Source organism: Rhinolophus sinicus, linkage group LG11, assembly GCF_036562045.2.
Source record: "Rhinolophus sinicus isolate RSC01 linkage group LG11, ASM3656204v1, whole genome shotgun sequence".
NCBI classification, from domain to species: Eukaryota; Metazoa; Chordata; class Mammalia; order Chiroptera; family Rhinolophidae; genus Rhinolophus; species Rhinolophus sinicus.
The window spans coordinates 32,773,632-32,798,859 of record NC_133760.1 but is presented as its reverse complement, the minus strand read 5'-3'; the positions used below and the strand labels follow the sequence as shown (position 1 = coordinate 32,798,859).

The 25,228-nt window shown below is 45.5% G+C and overlaps 1 protein-coding gene across 3 annotated transcripts in view; it reads left to right on the top strand.

The window, feature by feature from the left end:
- Nucleotides 1-25,228, top strand: part of DUS2 (dihydrouridine synthase 2) — a 38,624-nt gene that overhangs the window by 8,891 nt on the left and 4,505 nt on the right. For all 3 annotated transcript variants that reach the window (XM_074314689.1, XM_074314690.1, XM_074314688.1), the window contains 10 exons: nucleotides 6,103-6,148; nucleotides 8,841-8,932; nucleotides 9,744-9,787; nucleotides 10,954-11,014; nucleotides 14,319-14,366; nucleotides 18,854-18,919; nucleotides 19,293-19,363; nucleotides 21,268-21,354; nucleotides 22,688-22,856; nucleotides 24,729-24,850. In XM_074314689.1, the coding sequence (XP_074170790.1) occupies nucleotides 6,103-6,148; nucleotides 8,841-8,932; nucleotides 9,744-9,787; nucleotides 10,954-11,014; nucleotides 14,319-14,366; nucleotides 18,854-18,919; nucleotides 19,293-19,363; nucleotides 21,268-21,354; nucleotides 22,688-22,856; nucleotides 24,729-24,850 (806 nt within the window). The remainder of the gene's footprint in view (nucleotides 1-6,102; nucleotides 6,149-8,840; nucleotides 8,933-9,743; nucleotides 9,788-10,953; nucleotides 11,015-14,318; nucleotides 14,367-18,853; nucleotides 18,920-19,292; nucleotides 19,364-21,267; nucleotides 21,355-22,687; nucleotides 22,857-24,728; nucleotides 24,851-25,228) is intronic.

Here is a 25,228-nt window from a genome sequence, read left to right as displayed (position 1 = left end):
TTTTTTTTTTTTTAATTAGTTTCAGGTGCACAAGACAAAGCAAAACTTAGACGTTTATCATTTATATCCCTCACACTGTGTGAACCCCCCTCCCCCCATCCACTATCCCTCTGTACGTTCCCAAAACCTCTCACCTTCCCCTTATCCCCACCCCTCCGCCCCTCTAGCAACCCTCTGTTTTTCCTCCATGTTTCCAAAACTGTTTCTGATTAGTTCATTCACTTATTCTTTTCTTTAGATTCCGTATATAAGTGAGATCATATGGTATTTGTCTTTCTCTTTCTGACTTATTTCACTTAACATAATGTTCTCTAGGTCCATCCATGTTGTTGCAAATGGTAAGATTTCTTTCTTCTTTATGGCTGCGTAATACTCCATTGTATAAATGTACCACAGTTTCTTAATCCAGTCATCTACTGATGGGCATTTCGGTTGTTTCCAGGTCTTGGCTATTGTATATAGTGCTGCAATAAACATAGGAGTGCATAAAGATTTTTGAATTGGAGTTTTGGATTTCTCCGGATAGATACCTAGGAGTGGGATTGCTGGATCATAAGGTAGTTCCATTTTCAGATTTTTGAGATATCTCCAAACTGTTTTCCATAGTGGCTGCACCAATCTGCATTCCCACCAACAGTGCACCAGCGTTCCCTTTTCTCCGCATCCACGCCAGCACTTGTTGTTTGTTGATTTATTGATGATAGCCATCCTGACTGGGGTGAGGTGGTATCTCATTGTGGTTTTTATTTGCATTTCTCTAATGGTTAGTGAGGTTGAACATTTAGAAGGCACTGTTCTTAAGAGGCCCAGATTACCAGAATGAGGACTTACAATTTTTTCTTTTATTGTGGTAAAAAACACGTAACATAAAGTTTAGCATGGTAACTAATTTTAAGCATACAGTTCAGTAGTGTTAAGTACATTCACATTGTTGTAAAATAAATATCCAGAATTTTTTCATCCTGCAAACTATACCAAACAACGTCCCACTCCCCCTTTCTCCCACCCCTGGTAACCACCATTCTACTTTTTGTTTCTGTGCATTTGATTCCTTTAGTACCTCATATAAATGGAAATATGCAATATTTGTCTTTTTGTGACTGGCTGTTTCCTTAGCATAATGTCCTTAAGGTTCATCCATGTTGTAGTATGTGACAGGATTTCCTTCCATTTTTAGGCTGAATAATATTCTATCATATGTATATGCTACATTTTGTTTATCTGTTCATCTGTTCTTGGACCTTTGGATTGCTTCCACCTCTTAGCGATTGTGAATAGTGCTGCTGTGAACATGGGTGTACAAATATCTCTTCGAGACCCCATTTTCAATTCTTTCGGATACATACCCAGAAGTGGGATTGCTAGATCATATGGTCATTCTATTTTTAATTGTTAAAGGAACTCTATACTGTTTTACACATCCCATCAACAGTGCACAATTTCTCCACATCTTTGCTAACACTCGTTATTATTATTTTTTTGATAGTGGCCATCCTAATGGGTGTGAGATGATGGTTCATAGTGGTTTTGATTTACATTTCTCTGATGATTAGTGATTTTGAGCATATTTTCATATGCTTGTTGTCCATTGGTATATCACCTTGGGAGAAATTTCTGTTCAACTCCTTTGCCCAGATGGGTAATTATTATTATTATTATTATTATTAAGATTTTTATTGGGGAAGGGGAACACGACTTTTATTGGGGAACAGTGTGTATTTCCAGGACTTTTTCCAAGTCAAGTTGTTGTCCTTTCAATCTTAGTTGTGGAGGGTGCAGCTCAGCTCTAGGTCCAGTTGCCATTAGTTGCAGGGGGCATAGCCCACCATCCTCTGTGGGATTCGAACCGGCCACCTTGTGGTTGAGAGGACACGTTCCAACCAACTGAGCCATCCTGGAGCTCAGCGGCAACTCAGCTCAAGGTGCCATATTCAATCTTAGTCGCAGGGGGCAGAGCCCACCATCTCTTGCGGAAGTCGAGGAACAGAACTGGCAACCTTGTGGTTGAGAGCCCACTGGCCCATGTGGGAATCGAATTGGCAGCCTTCGGAGTTAGGAACATGGAGCTCTAACCGCCTGAGCCATGGGGCTGGCCTAATTTTTTTTTTTTTTTCACTTAAAAGAAAAATTCAAATTTATAGAAAAGTTGTCCGACTAGACAAATAACATCCATAAGAACATCCATATAGACTTTACTAGATTAATTGTCAATATTTTGCTTGATATGTTTTATAACTTGTGCTCTCTCTCTCTCTCTTTCTGTTTTTTTTTCCTTAACTATTTGAGAGTTTCATACCCTATGATGTCTTCCCAAATACTTCATTGATATTTCCTAAGAATAAGGTCATTCTCCTACACAACTATTATACTGGCTTTTATACTAGACCTTTATCAGATATGTTTTGCAAATATTGTCTCCCATTCTGTGGGTTGTCTTTTCACTTTATTGAACAGTATCCTTTGATGCAGAAAGTTTTTAATTTTGATGAAGTCCAATTTATTTGTTTCTTTTGTTGTTTGTGCTTTTGGTCTCACCTCTAAGAAACTATTACCTAATCCAAGTTCACAAAGGTTTATACCTCTATTTTCTTTTGTGAGTTATATAGTTTTACTCTTACAGTTAGGTCTTTGATACATTTTGAGTTAATTTTTGTACGTGATGTGAGGTAGGGATTGAATTTTTTTTTTATTTTTTTTTTGCATGTGGATATCCAATTGTCTCAGCACCATATGTTAAAAAAGACTGTTCTTAAAAAAAAAAAAAAAAAAAGACTGTTCTTTCTCCAATAAATTGTCTTGGTGCCCTTGTCAAAACTCGATTGATCATTGATGTTTTGGTTCGTCTCTGGATTCTCAATTCTTTTCCATTGGTCTATACGTCTGTCTTTATGTCAGTACCACACAATCTTGATTATTGTAACTTGGTAGTAGGTTTTGAGATTAGGAAGTATGAATCCTCTAGCTTTGTTCTTCTGCTTCAAGATTGTTTTGGCAAATCTGGGTTCCTCATATTTCCATATGAATTTGAGGATTGGCTTGTCAATTTCTGCAAAAAAAAACACCCAAAAATGCAGGTAGGAGTTTTATAAGGTTTGTGTTGAATCTGTAAATCAGTTTGAGGAGTATTTCCATCTTAGCAATATTGACTATTTAAATCCATGAACCTGAGATGCGTTCCATTTAGTTAGGTCTTCTGTGATTTCTTTCAACACCATTTTACAATTTTCGTTGTACAACTCTTTTACCTCCTTGGTTTCTGACCTCGGGTTTCTCATGAGTTAATCTTTTTGAGGATCCTTTGCACATGGTACGTTGCTACTTCCTTGCTGCTTTCAAGATTCATTCTTTTTCTGTGACTTTCAACAGTTTGATTATGATGTGTCTAGGTGTGACTCTCTTGCAGTTTTCTGCTTGAAGTTTGTTGAACTTCTTGGCTATATAGATTAATGTGCTTTTTTTTTTTAAATCAAATTTAGGAAATTTTGTGCCATTATTTCTTCAAATGTTCTTTTTATCCCTTTGGGACTATCATTATTCATTTTGTTGGTGACATTTTTTTTTTTTTTTTAGGGGGGAATTTAGTTTCTCCATCTGGGTACGTTTGTTTTTCTGAAATCAAGGATATACCAAAGATCCTTTAACCAAACTAGAGACTAAATGAGTACCTGCATAACCAGAGGTGGGGGGTAAAAAGGTGGCATGGAGAGACACTGGTGATAAACTGTTATGATCAGCTCAGACAGAGAAAGGAAGCCAAGTGGAATGGAGGAGATGAAGGTAACAGGACATATTTCAGATACAGGAAGTAACTCATGACAGATAAGGAAGAATAAGCTCATACGTGATAAGGCGCTTTAGAATTAAATGCCATTCAGAACACTGGATAGACATATGAAGAAAAAGTGACTTATAAATGACCTTATTTTTAAATTAAAAAGCTAAATTAGTTTTAAAAAGAAGAAAAAAAACAATTAAAATTATATTCTTAACTACCTATATAATGCAGATACATTTAGGAACTACAAGGCATTGTTTGTGGCAAAGTTGGGTTGGTCTCTTCTCTAAAAATAAAATGTTATGTTTGATAAAAATTAAGGAAGTGATATTGATATAGGAAAAATACTTACAATAATTGAGACAGAAAAATTCAATATCCAATTTGACAATGAATAGGTTTTTTTTTTGGTTTTTTTTTGGTACAACTTGTATAGATATAAAAGGCAGTTTGCTGAAGATGCATGGATGGTAAACTCCACCACATGGAAAAACAATGTTTATTTTCACTAATTAAGGAAGTACAGTGGAAAAACAAAACAAAACTATGAGGTTTCATTCTATGCCTAGAGCGAACTACAATGAATAGAATTGATAAACAATAGTGTCGAGGATGTGTGGGTGAGCAGTCACACTTGTGGTTTTATTGGTGACAGTTCAAATTAATTCCTCCACTCGAACAGTTTAACCTCTGTGACGTGTGAGTATTGCAGCAGGCTTCAGCAGATGTTTAGTGAGCACTTGCAAAGTGACAGATTCTAGTGATTCAAAGATGAGTCAGTGTCCAAGCCCCAAAAGCTCTTTGGTGTAGTGGGGAGACAGAGAAGAAAATAAGATTTCAGTGGCTACTTTGCCTCAGCTCCTCCTCTGTGGGCTCTGGCTACCTGGCCAGGGTAGTCAAAGTCCACCTTTGTGTGGACACAGGACCCTCCCCAAGGGGTTCATGGTCTAATGGTAAGAGTATGACAGGTGCATCTGCAACGAGCATACAGAGAAGTGGTAAGGACTGTGAAATTGGATGTGGCAGGGGCTTTTGGGAATCCCAAGGAGGACAGATGGCAGGGCTGGGGCCCCAGCAAGGCTTGCCTTGCTTTGCCCTGCTCGTTCCCGGCCAAAGCTTAGCCTAGCAGCAGAGCTTCTTTTTATAAGCACAGCCACTCAATACTACCCACTTGGCCACTTGCCTTCTTGCCTACCCCTGCAACTGGGATCACTGGTTACAGGGGCTCTGTCTGTCCTTTGGGACACCACACTGATTCTTGGGGCTTGGATGCCAATTGTGTATCCAGACTGCTTGGTGGTGGTGATTTGTTTGTTCAGGCCTGGTGGGCATTAGATACTTGATGACCTGAATGCAACATGGAGAGAATAGCCACAGAAACACCCAGAGCATGTAGTAACCTGGATGAGGAGTGTGCTGGGGGGAGCGCCATAGATGCCATAGGGGCCTTTTGGTGTCTTGAGCCCTACATGCTCCCATGAAGGACAAAGGCCAGCATGCCCACCAGGCTAGGGTTATGACTTGCTGAGGCTCATATGATGCCAGTACGGGGATGAGTACCAGGGATGAGAGTTTCTTCATATCTTCTTCTAGACCCCTAAGACCCCTGGGCATGAGCTTCTGGGCAGTGTGAAAGGTGCCTGGCTATTCTGATTTGTCTTCCACATCTGTTGAAATGATCACTGAACAAAGCAGTACAGTCTCCCACCAAGAAGTAGAGAATCTCAATCCTTCAGGAGACATGAGCTTGCCCTTCTTTTTTATGATCCTGACTTCGAAGAAACCCCTTTTCCTTTCTTTTGTGAGTTTGAATATCTCCAGAGCTGAGGATCTCATTCCTTTCACTTCCACACAGCATGACCCATGTTGGATAGGGTTTTTAGACTTTTCTTTCCTGTGTCGATCTCAAATTTTCCTCCCTGTGCTTCGATTCACGGGTCCCACTTTATTCCTTGGACATTTCCTGGGATGAGGCGGGACGTTCTTTGAGGCGACAGACTGGAGCTGAGACTAGTAGGTGAGGAAAGTGTCCAGGTGTGCACATCCTGGGCTGTTGTCTTCTCTTTGTCTCCCTGAGTGGTTCACCCTTTCTAGACCCCAAACATCTCCAAAGTCCTTGGGAAGAGCAGCTGATGGAGGGTCGCTCGCTCAGGCCCCTGCTTGCCATGTTTGGGCAGGGAGGACAGCATTACATGTCTCAAAAACCATGATTTGTTGTTGGAACTAGGGTGACAGGCCAAGCAGCCCCCACCAGGTGCAGTGAAGGTATCCCCCCCAGCCCTGTGCCCAGGTCCTGCACTGACAAGTGCTCTCTGATTCCTCTGCAGGAGCTGATTGACCTCAAGATGCTTCAGTGCAAGAGAGTTGTCAATGGTGAGTGCAGCTCTGGTCCCAGGATTGTGCGTGTGCCGGGTCTGTACTACCATCTCACTTGCCTGGGGTGACAGTGTCCTTCCAGGGTTCTTCTAGCCTGGCTATGTCATTTGTGGATCATGTGTTCCCTTGAGAACGGTCACGGCTCTCCAGGGACCCTGACAAGAGCCAGATGTGAAACAGGCCAAGAATGTCTTCCACCCATAGGCTTGCTGGCTTAGAAATCACCAGGTTTCATAGTACAGGAAGAACCCTGGAAGCCTTGGGGTCAGGATGGCTTTGGCGCTGGTCCTGGCTCTGCCACTCGCTGGCTGTGTGACCTTGGGCAAGTCAAATGACCTCTCTGCCTCAGTTTCTTTAGCTGTAAAATGAAAATCATAATTCCCGTTTTACTTAAATCATAGGTTTGGAGTGAGGATCAAATAAGATGAGGTACATGTAAGTACTTTGCAAATGGAAGTGCTTGTGCTGAATTGTGGTTTTGCTTATATTTTATTGATGAGGCTGATTCTGCTTTGATCAGAGTTGTGGTATTTGAGGTTTTTGAAATGTATACGTGTTTGTGAAACCTTTATAAGTTCACTAGAAGTTATGACTCAATTTTGTCTTTAATTGTTTTAGATTTATATTGTCTTTGTTATGAAAAATTCAATATTACAGCCCTATATAACCGCGCGAATGAAAATCCCCTGTAATCCCTTACTTAAAGAGAGAATCACAAAGAGGAATAATGTATATTTTTTAACACATTTAGTAAAGCGTGTGTATAAAAATAGAACGTGTTTGTATATCTTCCTTCCTGCCCCCGTGGGATCAAGCTACACTTGTTTTGCCACTTTTCTGCTAGGACATTTTCCCACGTCATTACTTACAGATCACTATGTCAGAATTGATTTCACCAGTGCTTTAATATGTGTTTTAGTATTTTGCTATTATAAACAGAGCTGTGGTATAAACACACACTGTTTTGTGGTTCTTCTGAGACTTCTTGCTGCCAGTCATGAGCTGTCTCTGCTGTTGGAGATTGCTTCGATTACCTCTCCCAACATGTCACTGCCTTTACCCCAACTTTTAAATCTTCTGGTCTGTTCAGGGCTGGGATGATAATAATAGCTTCTATTTATGGAAGCGCTTTACTTGCAATAAAGATCTCATTTATTTCTCAAAAGAAATGCATGAGGTAGACATATTTTCCCATCTGCCACGTTGGATCTCTTCCATGTGCTAGTCATCTTTGAAAACTAATAATGGCAGTACCTATTGTAGAGTTTTGTTATGAAGAACATATGAGATTCTTGCTATTTGCAATTGTTAGATTCTATAAAACTGCTGTGAACACCAAATTAGTGAATACTGAACCATTGCTCCTAGAGGAAATAAAGACATACCTTGTTTTATTGCCCTTTGCAGATAATGTGTTTTTTGTAAATTGAGGGTTTGTGGCAACCCTGGTCGAGCGTCTATTGGTGCTGTTTTTCCAGGCTCAGATGATGGTTAGCATTGTTTCAGCAGCAAAGTATTTTTTAATTAAGGTGTCTACATTGTTTTTTCATACACAATGCTATTGTGCACTTAATAGACTATAGTGTAAACATAACTTTTATATACGCTGGAAAACCAAAAAATTTGTTTGACTCACATTATTGTGATATTTTCTTTTTTGTGGTGGTTTGGAACCAAACCTGCAGTATCTCTGAGGTGTGCCTGTATAGGTTTAGGTTCCTTCAAACCTCTGATTCGCATTTTCATTAACAGATCAATACATAATCTTGTTATATATGTGTTTCTGTATAAAGACATGCAATTTAATGTATTCTGTTGATTCGTTAACACTGAACTTACAACCAAGAGCACTCTAATTTCATGTCTGAACAAAGCTTGTCTAACACATGTATTTTCTCCTTCAGACACTTCACAGCCTTCCTGTGCTTAGGAACACTAGACACCGCTTCTCTGGGCTTGGGGCTTTTTAAACCAATGAGATTACCAACAAAGAGCACAAAAATGCAGAACTGTGGCATTAAGTATACCCCCATAAGGACACTTGTTTACAGTATGCGAGCTGAAACAAGAAGGCAGAGTGTTGTCTTGTTTGACCTCAGCTGGGAATGTGGTCATTGGGTGACTAAAATTTTCTGTAGTTCTGCGCATGCCCCAGAATGACAACGAAAACAGCATGAGTATTGATTCCAGGGTTATAAATAAAATTTAGTGAGCAGGCAAGTTTGCAAATACATGAGGCAAATCATGAGCATGGACTGTAAATCTCTGCTCACAGAACCTGGCACATGATAAGTCATTAAGAAATGTCACCTTTGCTGAACTTCAGAGTGACATCTGGGAAAATCTGTCAAAATCTGAAGCACAAAATTCTCTACATGCACACTTGTTTCAGTGTTTTAAAATTTGCGACATGTAACATCCATATACAGAAAGTACATAAAACACAAACATGCAGTTTAGCAAATAACTGAAACAAACAACCATGTAACTAACCATCACCCAGATCAGGAAATAGACTATCAGCAGCCCCGCAGAAGTCTTCCTTCCATGTGCACACTGATTTAAGAATACTATGCTTCTTGCGTTCCCCCTTTAAGGTGATACTTTTGCTGTGTTTTCTTGCAGGGATTAGGCTAGGTTGAACTTGCTTCTTCAGTGGGTGGGCCTGTGTGTTTGTGTTTTTTTGCAGAGGTGCTCAGCACAGTGGATTTTGTCGCCCCCGATGACCGCGTTGTCTTCCGCACCTGCAAAAGAGAACAGAGCAGAGTCGTCTTCCAGATGGTACGCGATCCCAGGGCTCACCTGTCGCCCAGATTTACCATCTCATCCCCTGTACCGGGCCATTGTTGAATGCCTGGGCTTCAGTGCACAGCGGTGGCTTCCTGAACACTCTGCTTTAACGTTTTTCAAAGATCTACTCATGAGTGATTACCCTTTCGGAGATAGTTTATGGAAATTAAGCTCTACCAGTCTGTTTCATGTCTCCAGTCTCAAGTTTAATTTCTTGAATTATAGGAATTATCTGTTTGGTGTGACTTATATAGTTTTAATCTCTAGCATTAGTTATTCAGATCATGGTCTTTGTTTTTGTGTAGTCTGTATGTATTTCCCATAGAAAGAAATTAGGTTTCCTCAAGAGTAGTTAAGATTTATGTTAGGGTTGTCATGACTCTGTACTTACTTCTCTTACTTTGGGCATTTCTTGGTGCTTTTTCAGAAATAGCTCCTGAATGTTTAGGTTTTTTAAAAATTTATAACAATTAGTAGACATATGCTAAAGCAAGTGTAGCAACATGTCAGTTACAGAATCCAAGTGGTGGGTATATGAATGTTCACTATAAACATTTTAAAAAAATTTTTGTATATTTGAAAGTAATCATATCACTGATGACATTTTCTAGGCCCTCTGGGTCCACTTTTGGCCTCTGACAGTGAGCTAGTCTAGTGGGCTGGCTGTTGAAGAGACACCAGCTGGACTCCACTCGCTGAACTCCACTCGCTGATGTGTGGTTGTGCATGGCATGTCTCGTGTGTGTGTCTGTGCCTGGGTAACTGGGTTGCAGGTGGTTGATGCAGCCTCTTGTGTTCCCAGGGGACTTCAGACGCAGAGCGAGCCCTCGCTGTGGCCAGACTTGTGTAAGTCCTTCCCTCTTTGGAACTGTCTTTGCCTCTCCTCTGGGCTGTGAGGCTTTATTGTTCCCGGTGACCTTGGAAGTGACTACCCTTCCGCCTCCTGGTCCACTACCTTCTGTTTTCAAGTTCAGAATGTCTGGTTTCCTTCTCTGTTTGTGGTGTCTGAGGGCTGTCCTGGGACTCATGTACCTACTGTGCCCAAATCCCAGATGACTTCTGTGTGGGCACCTGTTTTTCAGTGTTTATTCATGAGGCTCCCTTTCCAGGGACTCTTATGACTATAAGCCCTGAGGACTTAAATCTCATGAAGTGCTTCCTAAATGCACGAAGGCAGGAGAGTACTGTGGTTAAGGAGCTGGGCTTTGGAGTTAGACGGACCTGGGTTGGAATTCTAGCTTTGTTACTTGCTAACTGTGTGACCTTAGGTAAGTGACTTATCCTCACCGAGAACTTAGTTTCCTCATCTACAAAATGAGACCAATAGTACTACCTACCACTGGCATTATAGGGAAAGGTAAATGAAATAATGCATGTAAATATCTTTGTGGTGTATGGCACACGGTGTGTGCTTAGTCGGTGTTAGTTATTGTTACTAATTGCAGTAGGGTGAGAAGGAACTCACCATAGTTGCTGCTGCTCACAGCCTGTTAACTATGTCCATATCAGAAGATGCAGTAAGGTTCCTTTCGACGTCTGAGAACTGTTTGGAGTAAGCCAGCTGTGCAGTCCTGCCAACCAAGACAGTACTGTAACTTCTACCAGATCCGGTGCTCTGGGCAAGGGCTCTTATGCTCATGTCAGTTTTGTGCATTGACAACGGAGTAGCCATGGCTTTCGCTACCCCAGTCAGAACTGGAATTCTGGAATCGAGTTCAGTGTGGCTGTCGCTTGGTACTTGAGTTATCTGATAGAACTCCAAAATAGGAAAGCCCTCTACAACTAGCCCTCTGTAAAGGTGTGAGCACATTATGTTCTTCCTCCAAGCTCTGCTCAAGGGAGGCAGTCGCTTATTTTAGAGAGTTTTTTTTTCAGCTTCTGACACAGAGGTTTGGTGTGTTTCAGGGCTAGGGACATGGTGTGGGGCTCATGTGCAGAGACCCATGCCTTTGACTCTACCTTCTTTCCTCGAGTTGAATATTTACTACCTTTTCTACTTTATGTTTTTTCAGAGAAAATGATGTGGCTGGTATTGACGTCAACATGGGCTGTCCGAAAGAGTATTCCACCAAGGTAAACTGAGTTCTTTATACTTTTTACAAATGTAGTGTGCAGATTAAAGAGGACTAGTGAGGCAGGACACCTACATACAGTACCTGACTCTGCACTGCATCTTACGGTAAGTACAGGAAACGCTCAAGAGGATAGTATTAGATCAATTGGCAAACTTGGAATATGGACCATCGTAGGTTTACTAAAAATACTGTACCAATGTCAATTTATAAAGTTGACAACTCTTCTGTGGTTTTGTAAGAATATCCCTATTAGAAATACACACCAAAATATTTAGGGGTCAAGGACTATCATATATGTAACTTTACCCTCAAATGGTTCAGGGGAAATTTTTTATACACCACATATACATATATACACTCATAAACACACACATACGTACACAGAGAGCCCTTATGCCCAAGTAATAAAACAAATGATGTAAATGTTAAAAGAAAAAATAATGTGAACAGGGCTTGCTTTGTCATTTCATGAATAAAACCAAAACATACATTTTTTAAAAAAATAGAGGGTTCAATACATGTGTCCCTATTGTCATGTCAGAAGATCAGAACAGAGTACTGGGATAGCTCAGAAAGGAGCAGAAAGGCAACCCTTAAACTTGGGATCTTATAGGGAAATGTGGTCCTTGATGAAGAGGTTTGGGACTCTGCAGGCAGAAAGTGGTGCAAGCAGGAGCCTGGAGGCCAACATGAGCTGGATCAGAGAACCTTGATTTAATCGATGGTTGGAGAGTGGGAGACAAAGAGGAAGCAGAAGAGCACAGGATCAAAAATCTTGGTTTGGACCAGAGTAGCTGGACTTGGACTTTTGATATCTCTGGCATTTTCTGAACAGAAAAGGCATGTGATCAGAAACTTAAGTTTCCTTCCCCAGGGGAAACCAGTGTTACTAGTTTCTTGTGTGACTTTCTAAATATATTCTGTGAGTAGAAATACTTAGAAATACTAATCTGGGAGCTATGTGTCTTATGGATTCAAATGGAAAGAGGCTAGAGGTGGGGACGTAGATATAGGAGATGAGTGTCCTGGGTCCACAGGAGAGACCGGGGATGGAGAGAGGAGAAGTCCAGTTGCAGCAGAATTGGACAGGACTTGGCTGCCAAATGACTGGACGGGGTGTGGGGAAGTGGGATGAGTGGCGGGGGGGTAGAGGGAGGAAAGACTCGCAGTCAGGAGGATCGTTGGTCTTCAACATCATTGGGGCTGCTAGAGGAAAATCATGTTTGGAGCAGATTACAAAGACAGCTGGGTGCATGTGAGGCACCAGAGGGGCTGCCCCTGGGAACCTTGTTGCGGGGTAGGCGGTCAGGGTCTGGAGTATAGACATAGCCCACTGCCCAGAGCCAACCACTCTGCTCGCAGGAGTTGCGTGGTCTGGGGATCTTTGCTTTAGGCCAGGAGGCTGAAGACTGCCTGGGCGAAAGGCTCTTGGGATGCTTGAAACCCAGATGGCTTTGTAGACAGCTGCTTCAATGAATTACGGAGGTTTGAAATCATCTTTGATGGATTGAAAACTTCAGACTCTGTTTTGCTGTCTTCAAATTACTTTTTTGTGCTCCTGAGTTATATAAGGAGCAGAGTCGAAATTATTGGAATAATCTCCTTGAGATCGTGGAGAGAGAAAAGCAAGGAGCAGAATTGTCGTGGTGTACCACCATTTTTATATGGGGGATGGGAAGGAATATTTATATATATTTATTTTTCTCTTCATAGAATATATTTGGAAAGACACATGAGAAACTAATAACATTGGTTTCTCCAGGGAAGGAAACTAAATTTTTATTTGGTTTTGCACAGGGATTAAATTCCCATTGCAGTGGTGCTATTCAAAATAATTAACAACTGGCATGGCACTGGCACTGACCAGTGAGAACAGATACCTAGCAATATGCCATACCAGCATATACCACCTGCATATCCACTCTCTTCTCATAAACATATACATATATACACTCATAAACACACACATACGTACACAGAGAGTATATGGTTCAAAATTGAAGCCATATAAAAAGTATAAATTGAGACGTTTTCCATTCCTCAGTGAGGGAGAGTTCTTACTTTTCACCCTTTTGAACCTTTAAAAATTTTAATGTGTTACCTATTCCAAAAAGCAAATAAGTAAGTTAAATATGAAGGAAGGAAGGAAATACCAACGGAGAAAGCCATTGTTGTGGAAGGGGCAGTGCATTTTAGAATCTGATTCCACAAAGAAGGGCCAGATTGTGTGTGATCAGAAAGACAGTGGAGCCAGAGGGTGTGGCCAGGGCTTCCTTAAAACCTCTGAGGTTTGTCTCTGTGGTCAAGGGAGGCCAGGGCTCGTACTCTTCTGCCTTTCCCAGTTTTCTCTGACATGCAGGCTGGCCAAGTCTGTGATGGGTCAGTGTTCTCTATGATTCTAATCTGTCATCCTTTAAAACATGAAATTCAACTGTAATCACTGAATGTAACCCGTCTAAGCACAGACTGTGAGCTTTCATTAGTATGCAGTCTGTATACTGACAGCACATATTTATTGGATTTGTTTTTCTTCCCTTTACCTCATTCTTAATTGATTCAGATTTTCAACATTCCCCCCCTCCCCATTAAAGTAATTCACACCAGTTTCCGGAACCTAGATTATATAGATGAAAAGTACAAAAAAGAGCAGGAAAGTCACCAGTAATCCCACCATCAAGAGACAACCAGTGCTGTTAATGTCAAGATGCCCATGGCTCCACGGTTGTTAGTTTCCATTAGCTGGGGCTTTTGTTAGGGTTCGATATTGTTCTGGGTGCTCAGGACTGGGCCATTGTTACTGGCAGGGGAGAAGGGCCTGGACAAGGTTTGCAGGTTGCATGTCTCTGAGTGGCTTTGCTGGTGGTGGTGGTGGTACCAAAGCAAGTGATGGTAGGATAGGAAGAAGATGCATCTGCTCTCATTTCAAAGGAAGAATGATTCATTGTTTTTTTTGAGGGTTTGGCAAATGGTGGGGTTTAGTTTATTAAGACTGCCTGGGGTAGAATGGGCAGTTCTGAAAAAATGATTTCTGTAGAACCCACTTCTGGATAGATTTGTGCCTTTTGCTAAGGGGATCAGAGTGATGACTATTAGAACGCACCAGACTCTGATCCCTGATATTGTAGGCACAGATACTGCTGCTTTCCTACTTGCTTACCATAGAAGTCCTGATTGCCAGTGGACCTTGGTCCCTTGGAGGCAAGTGCTGGGGTGCTGCCGGGTTGCTGCACCATGTTGCTGGACCATGGGGAGGGGCCACCCTCCTCCAGCTGTAAGAAACCCCTCTGTGTGCTTTTCCTTAGGGAGGAATGGGAGCTGCTCTGCTATCAGATCCTGACAAGATTGAGAAGGTAAGTCCTGCGTGAGTGAAAGCAGAGGTGCTTAGACATGAATTAGAGTTACCTGGAACTTCTCCTACCTCTTCCCCCCAGATTTAATGAATCATTCACTCCACCTGGGGTCTGGAAAGTTTTTTAGAGGCTTTCTAGTGATTTTGATGGGTATCCAGGTTCAGGAACCCCTGAGCCAGCCTATAACAGCATGGAAGTTCATTCAAAAGCCTAGGGCTAGGGACATGTCAACTGAGAGCCGGGAATGCCTGAGGACTCGTTTAGAGTATCCTCTGTATTGCCTTTCCTCCTTCTGAGAAGATTATGAGGGCATAGGCCAGACTACCTGTGGGTTGTGGACAGGCTCAGTGGCTTTGGTTGTGGGTGGGGGAGGATTGGTATCTCCCAGGGGGCTTGATGAACACAGCAGGGGTCCCCTGCATATTGATAGAGTCCATTACCAGCCTTTGAGAGTAGGCCAGGCCTGGGTCATATGAGGGAAGCTGAAATTAGTCTTCTCTGGTCCACTTCCCTCAGTGATTCTGGTGGCTACGTTTATGAGGCCCTTGGACCAGGTTGGCATTTGCCACCCAGTCTTGTGAGCTGTCCAGGCATGTGGGCGTGACATTTTCTGCCACGCCATATACATCTTTTACTTTCCTCTCTCAGTTCATCAGCTTTCTCTTTGCTGCTCCTCTAAGCTCCTTTGACTTCCCTTTCATTCTCCATCCCTACTTCCCTGTCTGGGCTTTAAGCTTCCTAGTGCCTCCCACGGGCAACTTGGGATAAGGCACCACCAATAAGAGCTGTCACGATTTGTTCCGGCTGCTGTCTCAGCAGCTCAACCCCGTGTATTCCTCCAGCCCCCCCTTTCTCTGGGATATAGGAAGGCTAGCGTGTGTATGGGCTAGGTGCCTTCTCCTTTTCCCCATGTGCAAATAGGTGCAACGTGCCTATAATGTATTCTTACTGTTTGTAATTTTCTTTCCAAAGTATATTCCAGCATTTATTCCATTTGTTCCCCAAACTTCTTGAAGCAGAGCAGGCATTTATCTCCATTTGATTAAGAATAATAAAACTAAAGCACAAAGAGAGAAAAATAATTTGCTCAAGATCATGTAGTGAATAAGTAGCAGGCAGAGCTGAGTCTAGAGCCATGGTCTTGTGACCTCTACCCCAGCATTAGTGCCCCTTTTCTGTCATCCCAGGTTAAAGGTGCCAAGTGGAGTTTGTAAGTGTCTAGTCACAGGTCAGTAGATACCTGGACTTAGGAGCCTCCGGTCAGACATCTCTGTGCAGGATGGAGTGGATGTGGACAACTGTGATGTCAAACTCATTGCCATTCTTAGTGGAGGGTCCCTTGAGGGGGTGTTTGTTTCACAACATGTGCACACAGGCATTTTGGTCATCCTCTGGCCTTCTGGCTTCTCCCACTCATGCTGTTCGCTCTGTCCTCTCCCCTGCCCCTCTTTGGGTACATTTCATGTGTGAGGCAGCAGAGTTACACCCCACCTTAGAAGCTCAGTTGATTCTGCTCCTCTGTTTGGTGGGGTAGTCTGAGGGGCCACGGCAGACTAGTGGATGGGTTTGCCTCATGAGGGGAGGTTCCAGACTTCCCCAGTAAAGCCAGATGGGCTGGAATAGGTTTAGGCTCAAACTGTGCTGGCAAACTGAGAGACCTGGGTGAGAGACAACTTTGTGGATCCTTCTAGGCTTGATGTTTTAGGTCCATGGTCCCATCTGTGGGAATATCTCAGGACCACTGGTAGAAATTTTTTCAAAATAAGGGTGCTTTGAAGTGATGAAAAATTTTGGAAATAGTGGTGCTGATTACACAACATTGTCAATTCATGTCATTGAATTATACACTTAAAAATGGTTAAAATGTACAGTTTTATGTTATGTATATTTTACCACTCACACACAAAAATATGCTATCTGTTGAGAATTCTGTCTTCCCTTGGGGTGGATAGGGGCAGGGTAGGATATCAGTCCTTTTTTTTTTTTTTTTTTTTTAAAGATTTTATTGGGGAAGGGGAATAGGACTTTATTGGGGAACAGTGTGTACTTCCAGGACTTTTTTCCAAGTCAAGTTGTTGTCCTTTCAATCTTAGTTGTGGAGGGCGCATCTCCAGGTCCAGTTGCCGTTGCTAGTTGCACGGAGCACAGCCCACCATCCCTTGCAGGAGTCGAACTGGCAACCTTGTGGTTGAGAGGATGCGCTCCAACCAACTGAGCCATCTGGGAGCTCAGCAGCAGCTCAGCTCAAGGTGCCGTGTTCAATCTTAGTTGCAGGGGGCGCTGCCCACCATCCCTTGCAGCACTCAAGGAATTGAACTGGCAACCTTGTGGTTGAGAGCCCACTGGTCCATGTGGGAATCGAACCGGCAGCCTTTGGAGTTAGGAGCATGGAGCTCTAACTGCCTGAGCCACTGGGCTGGTCCCAGATATTAGTCTTTTGGTAAAGCTTCCCAGGTAACTTTAGTGTACCCTCCCTGGATTAAGAACCTCAGTTTTAGACTCAATGATATCCTCTCTTTCACCCCTGCCCAGGATTCCTACCCCCTACCTCCCCTCGGCTGCCCAGGGCGACCCTCTTGTGCGCACTGCACTTGGGCCGTGGCTAACAATTGACAGGGCCAGAACTTGAACTCAGTTCTCACAATTCCCAAGCTTATGTTCTCCCAACTTCTTTCTCACTCCCTATCCAACAACCAGGGGAGCTAACCAGGTTCTGCTTTTCCTGAGTCAGCCAGCGGATCTGCTGAGAGCAGCCTGCCTGTGGGTCGAGTGCTCTTCCCTGCTCAGATATGGGCCTGTCTCAGGTCCTTTTTCTCAGCGACATTCACATCACAGAGACAGGTGCTGTGGCTTGGCTCTGGAGAGCTGGGTTCAGGATAGTTTATGCGACAGCCTGGCCAGAAGACATACTCTAGTTGCCCTTTCCCCTCAATGTGATCCTTGCAAGTAGCTAGGGTTTTTGTTTACTAATTTCCTTCTTGGTCCTGAATATGCACATGAAATAAACAAATACTGAAGAAGATGCTTAGAGCTACTTGGATAAAATACACCAAAATGAAGTTCTGCAAAATAGAGAATTGGATCGAACTAGCTGATGTTGCTTAAATCACCAAACATCAGAGGATTCTAAGTCAGCACTTGCAAAGGAACCATCCAGAGATGGTGCTGTCAACCTGAGAGAAAGGACTAGCATGAGAATTTTTATTATGTATCTCAGTGGGTCTGGTCGTCCTCCCTTAAAGGGTAGGTGCTCCTTTAAAGCCTGCCAGAACCACTCTAGGACCTCAGCCCCAGTCAGCCTCCTGGGGCAGCACTTGGGGCCTCTTCCTTCCTGGCAGTCCTTGGCAGTTGTGCCTGGACCAGCAGGCCTTGGCTTGCCCATTATCTGTCTACCTGCTTGTCCCCCCAGCCTCTTGATCTGATGTCATCTGAGGGGCCTGCCTCAGCTTGTCCCTGATGGAAAAGCCTTCCCTACCTGTTCTTGCAGTCTGGCTCTCTGCTGCCCCCACCTGTCTAGAGCCAAGACTGGCAGCAGCTGCCAGCGTGTCTCCTCTGCTCTGCTGGGCAGCCACCCAGTTCTTGGAAGAGGGATCACCTTCCTTGCAGCTTGCCTGGCCCGATAGTTTTGATGAGGGAAGAAGATAGCAGGGCCACAGACATGCAGTGTCATCTATACTTCTCTTGATCTCTGACCCTTAGGGGTCTGGTCATCCTACCTCCCTGACACTTTTCTGTATGACTTCCTTGATCTTTCTTTGAAGTCCTTTACAATTACTATGCAAAAGAAACACTTTTAAATATGTTGACTATGTTGTCTTTTCCTTTGCCAGTTTTATTCCTGTATATCTGACTCCCCTAAAGAGAGGGATGGGTCCTTGAGGACAGGGCCCAGGACCTGTAAAGCCTTCTTGCTCCCTTGCTCTGCAGATCCTGGAACAGCACTCAGGGAGCATTGCCTTCAAGTAGGAAAGAGGCTGTGAGCCATGTGTTTTCAACCAGGGCCAGGCCTCAGAATCATATTGAGAAGGGAGTGTGTTGGGCAGAGCATTTTGAAAACATACACATATTCCTAAGCTCTGCCCCTAGAGACTCATTCAGGAAATAGAAAGTGGGATCTAAGATTCTGTATTTCTTAAGCTCTCCAGGTGATTCTGATGTTTGCTTTGGCAAAGGATCACGGTGTTCTACCCAGGCATGCGCACAGATCCATTCACGCATTCATTCATTTACCAAGTATATGTACACCCCTGTGTGCCAGGCAAGGGGCTGCTGGTGCTGGCACTCTAGCGTAGATAAAAGGTCGACTCCTTCCCTCTGGGGCTTCCGTGTATATGTGCACAGTAGACACATTCATGTGGACATACACTTGCACACAGACCTGTCCGTGCCGCTGGGATGCACTGGTCTGTAGCAGAAGGAATTGGTACAAGCCGCTGTGCTTGTTTGTTCCCGAAGAGGCATGTATGCTTGTGTTCTCGTCTCTGCAGATCCTCAGCGCTCTTGTCAGAGGGACACACAGACCTGTGACCTGCAAGATTCGCCTCCTGCCATCGGTAAGGGTGGCGTATTACTTTTTCTTCTTAAACTTTTATTTACTTAAGTGTGTTTTTCCAGGACCCATCAGCTGCAAGTCAAGTAGTTGTTTCAGTCTAGTTGTGGAGGGCGCAGCTCACAGTGGCCCATGTGGGGATGGTACCGGCAACCTTGTTGTTAAGAGCACCGCGCTCTAACCAGCTGAGCTAACCAGCCACCCCCAGTGTATTACATTTGAAGGTCCATTTTCTCTGGGGATGTTTATTTGGGGTGCCAGTGACTTTTGAGGAGCTGAATTAGGTTTGGAGGAGGGTATAGAGCTGAGCCTACTTTAGGAGTTGGCAGCTGCTCCCTCTGTGGCTTCAATAACTACCCTGTGTGGTCCTTTCTCAGCTGGAAGATACCCTGAGCCTTGTGAAGCGGATAGAGAGGACTGGCATTGCCGCCATCACCATTCATGGGAGGTGAGTGGTCACCTTTCTAGTGACTGACTTGCAGGGAGGTCCTCAGCCATCTTAATGATCCTTCACCAGACACCAGGTGACAACCACCTTCTCTTCTACGTATGCAGCCTTCTGCGTAGCTCTTTGACATCCTGAGGGCAGCGGTCAAACCCTTCCATTTTTCTTTGTTTCATTCATTGAGTACCTACTGGTGGTAGGCACCGCACTGAGCTTTGAAGGCACAGAGAGAAGGAAAAAAAGAAGGAGAAATGCCCCTACTTTTAGGATGTATAAGTGGTGGTAGAGATGGAGTGATTTGCTCAAAATTGCATCATGCAGCCAGGAAGTAGTGGGATGAGAACTCTGACTCTGAATCTCATTTTATTTCCACTGCTTTGAGCAATGGCTTCTCCCTCGAATAACCTGAGGCAGATTGCTCACCACGGCATGCCTCTTTTGTCTGACCCCGTTGGACTGCCAGCTGTCACAGTGACTGCTTCAAACAGTTCTTGTATCTCTATCTGACATGTGTGTTCTCTGCTAAGAGCTGAGGCGTTGCTGAAGGCTACCCTGGCTTTCCCAGTCACGTGTCCAGGATGTGCTTTTGTACAGAACCGCAGGTCAGCAGACTTTGGCCAGAGTGAAGTCTCTTCTCTGAATGATGTTCCTTTTGGGTTCGGGGTCTTGTAGTAACAGCCCATTTTTTGCTGGTTGTGTCCATTATAGCATTTTTCAGAGAAGGGAACCCAGGACTCCAACATGTAAAACAGAAAAGTGGAGCTGTGTGGGTAGAAGCCAGTAGGTGGAGGTGAAAGACCACATGCATTACACACCCTGAGGCAGCAGGCTCTGGGCTCAGACTGCCTGGTTTCAAATCCCATCTCTGCTGCTTGTTGGCTGTGTATCCTTGGACAAATCATTTAACCTCTCTGAGCACCACATTCCTCGTTTGGAAATTAAGATGATTTCTGCTTTATAAGGTTGTTGTGGGGCTTTTGTGAGAATATATAGCCTTGACAGAGCACCTAGCATATCATATTCTCTGAATAAATACAGGTATTCCTTTTACCAGTAGTTGGAAAAACCAGGAAGACAGATTTCTGTGACTTTAAGGAGGGAGTTTCTGGCCATCAAAGCTGTTGAGGATGGGGTAGAACTGGCTGCTGGTGGTATGGGGAGGGGGAGGTGGAGGCTGCATTGACAGGGTCTTCTGGGGCACTGTGTTCCCTGACCCTTTTGTTGTGGAGTGTAGCGGGGGGACACACCCAGACAAGACCTGGGCAAGAGCTATCTGGTCAACGACCTCTCTTGCTTATTCCTGAGCACAGCTCAGGTCAGGGCTCACCTCAGCATCCTTAAGACTCACTTATTCACAAGAACTTCGTACAATTGACCTTGGAAGGAGGGGTCCCAGGTTGTGGTCCTGCCTCCCCTGTGGCTTGTTGTGACAGCTATGGTCTGGCCTGCCAGGTGCCTCTCCCCAGGATCAGCTGCCCAACTTGACCTCAGCGTAGGCAGCTGTGTGGGAGTGGCCAGTCAGCAGCGGCAGCTGTTCCCAGTCCTTTAGGGAGGGCAGGACCGGGACAGTAGGGGCAGCACTCTTGTGGTACTGTCCCTTATCTCTGGCAGAGGCCGTGTGACCTTGGGAGCCAGGCCACCCTCATCGGCCTCCTGCAGCCACGCGTCACCTGCAGGCCTCCAAGAGCTGGACTGCCTTCTTAGCACGGACCTCTGCTGCTCCTGCCCCTTACGACAGAGGTCACGGAGAGCCATCCACTGTACCCATACCTCTGTTCTTGATGGCCACATTACTTTTCTGAGGTCCAATAGGGAGGACAGTAGGGTTTGGCTGAGGTAACTCTGTGAATTGTGACATGGCCTTTGGCACTCAGCCCTCAGCCCCATCTTTTTTGTTTATCTCTAAGGAAGCGGGAGGAGCGACCTCAACACCCTGTCAGCTGTGAAGCCATCAAAGCCATTGCTGAAACCCTCTCCATTCCTGTCATAGCCAAGTAAGCCTCCCTTCCTCATCATTTACTTTATATGCCCCACGTCACTCAGAAGGGATTTGAGCTGACATATAAAAATGGAACGAGATAGCATAAAAAATGAAAGGAAAAAAGAAAAAGGGTGGGATGAGAAACGAAGCTGGGAATGAGGCTGACAAGCGCCTCTTGTGACTGTTGGCCTCTGCTGAGTGGCTGATGTAGGTATGCAGTAGGCAGGGGCCCAGGATGGGTGGAAGATGGGGGTGTTCAGGGGACAGGGAGAGCAAGAAGGTGGCCACTGAAGCAGGCCCTGGGAAGGTGATGTCACACCAGAGTTAGGTTTGCAGGGAGTAGGGTGAGGAGGCCCAAGCCAGAGCACAGAGCTGTGGCCCAGGGATCGTAAGGCTGCTCGGAGTCCCAAGCCCAGACAGGCGTTCTGGGCGGCCACAGGACCAGGACCGGCAGGCTCAGTATGACCATTCCAAAGGCTCAGTGGTAAGACAGTGTACAGTTGCCTCCGGGGAGCTGGCCTGTGTAGGCCAGTGGGGAGTCTAGCTCAGCCCTGCACCTTGGGATGGCACAGAGCCTGATGGCAGGATGGGAACAGGGAAGTTCCAAAGCCCTGAATCCCTGACAAAAGGCATGTATGACTGGTGGGAGGGAGGGAGCTAATGTGGGTGGGGGTTAGCCAGACCCAGCCTTCCCCAGGCCAAGGAATTTTAAGGGTGGTTTGGAGAGGGTAGGGCTACTCGAGACTCTGGATCCTCTTGCTGCTGCTGCCATCTGAGGATTCTTCCATCTCCCATCCACCCTCCCCCGCCATGCTGTCTGGACTGAGGCTGCCAGCTGGCTCCAAATGAAACAGATGAAGACAGTTTACAAGGGGGCCCTTGGGGCCACAGGGTGGCAGGAAGGGAAATTGCAACCAAACTGGGCCTCCTTCCTTCCTCTCATGATCACCACTGTGCCTGCTCCCTCTCTAGTGTTTTGACCCAGCGCTTAGTGGGCATATATGTGCCCCAACTTGGGGGGTTTCCTGTACCTCCAGAATGCACTTACAGACCCATGTCTTCAGATGTGCGCTGGCTTTAGCCACTGTTTAGGATGAGGTGTAAGGAAGGCAAAGTCTTAGGGACACCGATTAAATGCCAGGTGTAATTCAGGCTGCTTTCCTGCATCATCTCACTTGCTGCTCCTGACCCCATAGTGGGCTGTGTGTAAGAATCTCCAGTCCCCTGAAGTGCTCACAGCTGAAGGACATGGCCAAAGCCACACAGTTAAGGAGAGGCCGACCTGCCTTTTTCTGAAAATGCTGGGACAAGGTTGGTGACACCCCTCACCCACTGTTGCCTTTCAGTGGAGGATCTCACGACCACATCCAAGAGTATTTGGACATTGAGGATTTTCGACAAGCCACAGCAGCCTCTTCAGTGATGGTGGCCCGAGCAGCCATGTGGAACCCATCCATCTTCCTCAAGGAGGGTCTGCGGCCCCTGGATGAGGTCATGCAGAAGTACATCCAATACGTACGTCTCAGCACTTTTTCGAAATAAACATTTCTCCCTGTCTGCCACATTCCTGCACCAAACTCTGGGTGAGCCCCCAGCCACCAGCTACCAGCAAGCAGCCCTCGTTCCTCTCCTTTTCTTTTCAGTTCTGGTCATGTAGTATTGGGTCTCCCCAGCTGCGATGTGAAGAGAGGGTGCTGTGGAGATGTACCCTTAATGACCTCCTTCTAAAGCTTCCAAGGTTTGGGGTCATAGCAAGGGCCTCTGGATCCAGGATGGTGTTGCGGCCCCAAACACATGCCCTTCTTTCTCATCCCCCACACATACATCACATGCACGGTCACAATGGGGTCTGTGTCACTGAAGAAACCCATGCCAATAGGTTGGAGCAAGCCACAGCCATGAGCAGCCATTGTAGCTGTTGTTGAGGCCAAATTATCTCCATAGAGACTCACCTGGTCATCAGTCAATATCACTCAAAACTCTCTTCTCTTGCTAATTCCTAGGATGCTTTAACCCCTGACTTAGGGAATAGCTTTTCCTTCTTATTGGGAGCTTGATGGTAGTGCTAGGGGAATTTCCCTGTAAGGAATTTTTTTGACAAGTTCACCTGCCCTGTCCCTCTGGCACAGCCCTGGAGCTCTGTGAGACTCTGGCCAGCCAGGCAGGTCTGCAGGTAGAGACAGTGAGTGGTCCTCAGATTCTTCAGTGGCTTGGGCCTGAGCCCTTGTCCAGAGCATACTTCTACCCTCCTCTTCAATCCTGGGGCTCACACCCTCCTGGGAGGGTTGGGAGCTTCTCAGATGGCTCTTCAAGCCATGGCCATGCCTGGGCAGTTGTGGCTGCCATGGCTTGTGGGTGTCCTGAGGGCTGTGTAAGATAGGGACAGTAGGAGGCCCTGCAACTTGTGCCCAGAAGCGGGCAGCCTCTGTCCTCGAGTCTCCCTTGCTCGATGCTGCAGTCCTCATCCCTTGATTTTGGGTGTCCTGTTGGGCAGGTTGGTAGCTGCCAGGCTCTCTAGTGGCCTGGGTCAGCCAGAGGCAAGGGGGCTTGCTTCAGCCCAGGTCAGCTGTCCAGCTCTTCTGGCCAGCTGGCAAGTCTGTGGCAGAGAAGACACGTTCAATTGTGCTGAGCGTGCTCACTGGGTGAAAGGTGATGTATTCATTCCTGCTCAGCCTTGGCAGCTCCTCGAGAGTGTGTGTTGTCCTGGAGAAAGGGAGCGGTTTTCAAGCATAGGCAGGGTTGTTTCTGGTCCAGCCAGGTGCCTTCTATTCCAAATAAATTGAATGAAGGTGTTACCACCGGTCAGGGCTTACCCACATATTCCTGCTTCATCCTGAGTGTGCCATGGCACCTTCCCAGGCACTGAAGACATCGGCCTAGTGGTGATATTAGAAGAGTGTAGGGGGCAAGAGGTTGGAGCAGGTTCTAGAGGGCTGGGGCCTTTCATCCGCACTCTCCGACCTGTGCCAAGCCAGGTGGACTTCTACTGGGTACCTCAAGCAGTCAGCTGCCTTGGTTCCCTCAGCCTGTACTTCCCAGTCTGGGAAGTAGTGGGAACAGTTGCACCTCACGCTTGTATAGCTCAGTGAAGTGACAAGTAACACATGTGAACATGCTTAGTAGATGGTGCTCTGCTTTACCCAGGTAGGGGAATTTGGAAAAAGGCCATTTAAGATGTGGCAAGGGAAGGTACCCACTGTAGTAATAAGGAATAGAAGAATCTTACTCCTGTCCTGGTCTGGTTCTGCCGCACCAGTATTTGGCTTGTTCCCTCTCCCTGCCCTGGAAGATACTTAACCGCAGGTCCTCTCTGATCGCCTATGGTGGCTGAAGCAGGAGAGGCTCCCAGGTGGATATCAGGTGGGTTCATGTTGGTTCTTCTCTCAGGCTGTGCAGTATGACAACCACTACACCAACACCAAGTACTGCTTGTGCCAGATGCTACGAGAACAGCTGGAGTCGCCCCAGGGAAAGTTGCTCCACGCTGCCCAGTCTTCCCAGGAAATTTGGTGAGAGGGGCAGTAGGCTATCCATTTGTCCTTGCAGACCCTGAGCCCTAAGCTGACTCTACCAGGGGACCAGTGACACAGCTTCTGGAGATTGATGTGCAGGAGTGTGGTGGTGCTACGGCTTTGCCTCACCTCACAGAAGGGGATAGTTTCAAAGCTTTGGAACTTTCTATACCTGGAGTGAGCTCAGCAGCAGTTTCAGTAACTAGGGCACGAGTAGGATGGAAGAACGCGCGCCGGCTGGGCTTGGGAATTAATTCCTGGGGAGGAATGAGCTTTCCCAGTAACAGATCTATCACACTCTATGCCACCAAGACCCAATGTCCAGAGAGTTAGGGTTGTAGAATGGAGCCCTTGGCCTGATCCTGCACCTACACC